This window comes from Psittacula echo (assembly GCF_963264785.1).
Source record: "Psittacula echo genome assembly, chromosome: 19".
Classification (NCBI taxonomy): Eukaryota; Metazoa; Chordata; class Aves; order Psittaciformes; family Psittacidae; genus Psittacula; species Psittacula echo.
The window spans coordinates 3802533-3805278 of record NC_137755.1 but is presented as its reverse complement, the minus strand read 5'-3'; the positions used below and the strand labels follow the sequence as shown (position 1 = coordinate 3805278).

The 2746-nt window shown below is 54.2% G+C and overlaps 1 protein-coding gene across 1 annotated transcript; it reads right to left on the bottom strand.

Moving 5' to 3' along the window:
• Positions 1 to 1478: 1478 nt before the first annotated feature.
• On the bottom strand, positions 1479 to 2348 carry LOC308228498 (olfactory receptor 14J1-like; the record flags this gene model as incomplete). The annotated part of the gene is made up of 1 exon (XM_080631885.1): positions 1479 to 2348. One exon carries the CDS (start codon positions 2346 to 2348, stop codon positions 1479 to 1481), a length of 870 nt encoding a protein of 289 aa, XP_080488011.1.
• Positions 2349 to 2746: the final 398 nt, after the last annotated feature.

Genomic DNA, 2746 nt, shown 5'->3' with positions numbered 1-2746 from the left:
CCTCCTAATGTCCAAGCCAAATCTCCCTTTTTTCATGTAAAGCCATTCCCCCTTGTCCTGTCACTGCACACCCTTGTAGAAAGCCCCTCTCCAGGTTTCTTGTAGGCCCTGACTAAGTATAGGCAGATTGCTAAGATATCTCCCTGGAGCCTTCTCTTCTCCAGGCTCGGCACCCTCAGCTCTCTCAGCTGTCACGATTGGAGATGTGCTCCAGCCCTTGGAGCATCTTTCAGACCCTTCATAAGCCCATTATTGTAAGATCATAAGAAATCAGAGGTTGGAAGGGACCCCAGGAGGTCTCAAGTCCAACCTGTCAGGAACAGGGTCAGGGAAAGTGGTTCAAGGCTTGATTCACTCTGAGTTGGAAGTCCCCAAGGCCAGAGACTGCACAGCCTCTCTGGGTGCCCTGATGCAACACTTGCCTGAGCCTATGGGAACAAGATTTCCTTATGTCCTGGCTCAACCTCTCCTCTGTCACTATCCCCCATTGCCTTTTGTCCTCCCACCAGGCACCATGGTCAGGAGCCTGGCTCTGTATTCTCCATGACCTCCTTGCCGGTACAGGCAGCCAGTCCCCGACAGCCTTCCCTTCCCAAGATCTCAGGTCCCCATCAGCCTTCCCTTCTCCAGGATGGACAAGCCCAGCTCCCCCAGCCTCTCTCCACAGGCACCCTGCTCCAGTCCCTGCCTGTCCTCAGGGCCTACTGATAAACAACCTCCTGCTTACCAATAGCGTTCCTGAATTGGGGATCTGAAACCTGGATGGAGTATTCCAGAGCATCCCTTCCCTTGTTCTCCTGCCATGCTCCTGGTCATACAGCCCGCCATGGTGCTGTCCTCCCTTGCTGCCAGGGCACACGCTGCCTCCTGTCCAGCTCCTGCCCACCCAGACCTTTCCCATGGGCTGCTCCCAGCCAGGCAGCCCCAGCCTGGGCCATTGCAGGGGAGTCCCCTGCAGGGACCCCTGTGTCCCCTGCTCTCCTGCCCAGGACACCCTGAGAGCTCTGCAGCCCCCCCATGCCATCCCATCTCCCCACACCAGCACAACAGCCCCGGCCCTTGGGCTCCTCAAGAGCTCTTCCTGCTCCAGGCACAGAGCAGCCATCCCAGAGCTGGAGCAGCCAGAAAGCTGATTTCATTCCCCTTCATTCCTGCCATGGGAGGAAATAGCACGGAGAAGAAGTTGCTGCAGGATCATTTATTTCCCTTGAATACAATGAGAGACCTTCACTGACACAAAGTCTGTGGGTCACACAACACGGGCGGCTACTTAAGCAGGAGGAGATAAAAACTGACATTTCTATGAACACAACATCATAAAAAATTGAAACAGGAAAACAACTGTAAAGCAGGAAAGACAGACTTGGCCTGTCATGACCTACAATGGAAGCCTTTTGGAGAGGACAGCAGGCAGTGTATGGCTGCTGAAACACATCCAGTCAGCAGCTTCCTCACAGCATCCTTGAGCTCCTGGTTCCTCAGGCTGTAGATGAGGGGTTCACTGCTGGAGGCACCACCGAGTACAGCACTGACAGCACCAGATCCAGGGATGGGGAGGAGATGGAGGGGGGCTTCAAATAGGTAAAGGTACCAGTGCTGACAAAGAGGGAGACCACAGCCAGGTGAGGGAGGCACGTGGAAAAGGCTTTGTGGCGTCCCTGCTCAGAGGGGATCCTCAGCACAGCCCTGAAGATCTGCACATAGGACCCCACAATGAACACAAAACAGCCAAGTGCCAAACAGAAACTTAGCACAAGAAGCCCAACTTTCCTGAGGTAGGAATGTGAGCAGGAGAGCTTGAGGATCTGAGGGATTTCACAGAAGAACTGCTCCACAGCATTGCCTCGGCAGAGGGGGAGTGAAAATGTATTGGCTGTGTGCAGCAGAGCAGTGAGAAACCCAGCACCCCAGGCAGCTGCTGCCATGTGGACACAAGCTCTGCTGCCCAGGAGGCTCCCGTAGTGCAGGGGCTTGCAGATGGCAACGTAGTGGTCGTAGGACATGGTGGTGAGGAGAAAATACTCTGCTGACATGAAAAAGAGAAAGAAACAGAGCTGTGCAGCACAACCTGTGTAGGAGATGGCCCTGGTGTCCCACAGGGAATTGGCCATGGATTTGGGGACAGTGGTGGAGATGCAGCCCAGGTCCAGCAGGGAGAGGTTGAGGAGGAAGAAGTACATGGGGGTGTGGAGGTGCTGGTCGCAGGCTGTGCTGGTGATGATGAGGCCGTTGCCCAGGAGCGCAGCCAGGAAGATGCCCAGGAAGAGCCAGAAGTGCCAGAGCTGCAGCTCCCGCCTGGCTGCGAATGGCAGGAGGAGGAAGTGGGTGATGGAGCTGCCGTTGGACATCTGCTGCCTCTGGGCATGGGGCACTGTCACAGGAGAAAAAGGCAGTGACAGGTTAGGACAGGAGGGATGTCAGATACAGAAGTTCAATTTACACACTCACAACTGTGAACACTTTCAGGCTACAGAAGAGAGGCTCAGTGTGAGTTGGTTGTGATTATCTCTGAGGTTGGTTGGTTTGTTTGTTTTCCCAGTGTCACAGCTGACAAGTGACATTTTAGGGATAAATTTGCTAAGAAGTATTTTGAAGGCAACTGTGAAGAGTCTGAGCATTGGGCAGAAAAAAGGGCACAACTTTCTGTGGGTTTGTGCCTACTCAAGGTTGCTGCAGAGTCCATCAGTCTGGTTCTCAGTTGCCCTGCACTTTCTAGAGGGAAAGTCAGCTCCTTGCCCAGCAGAGC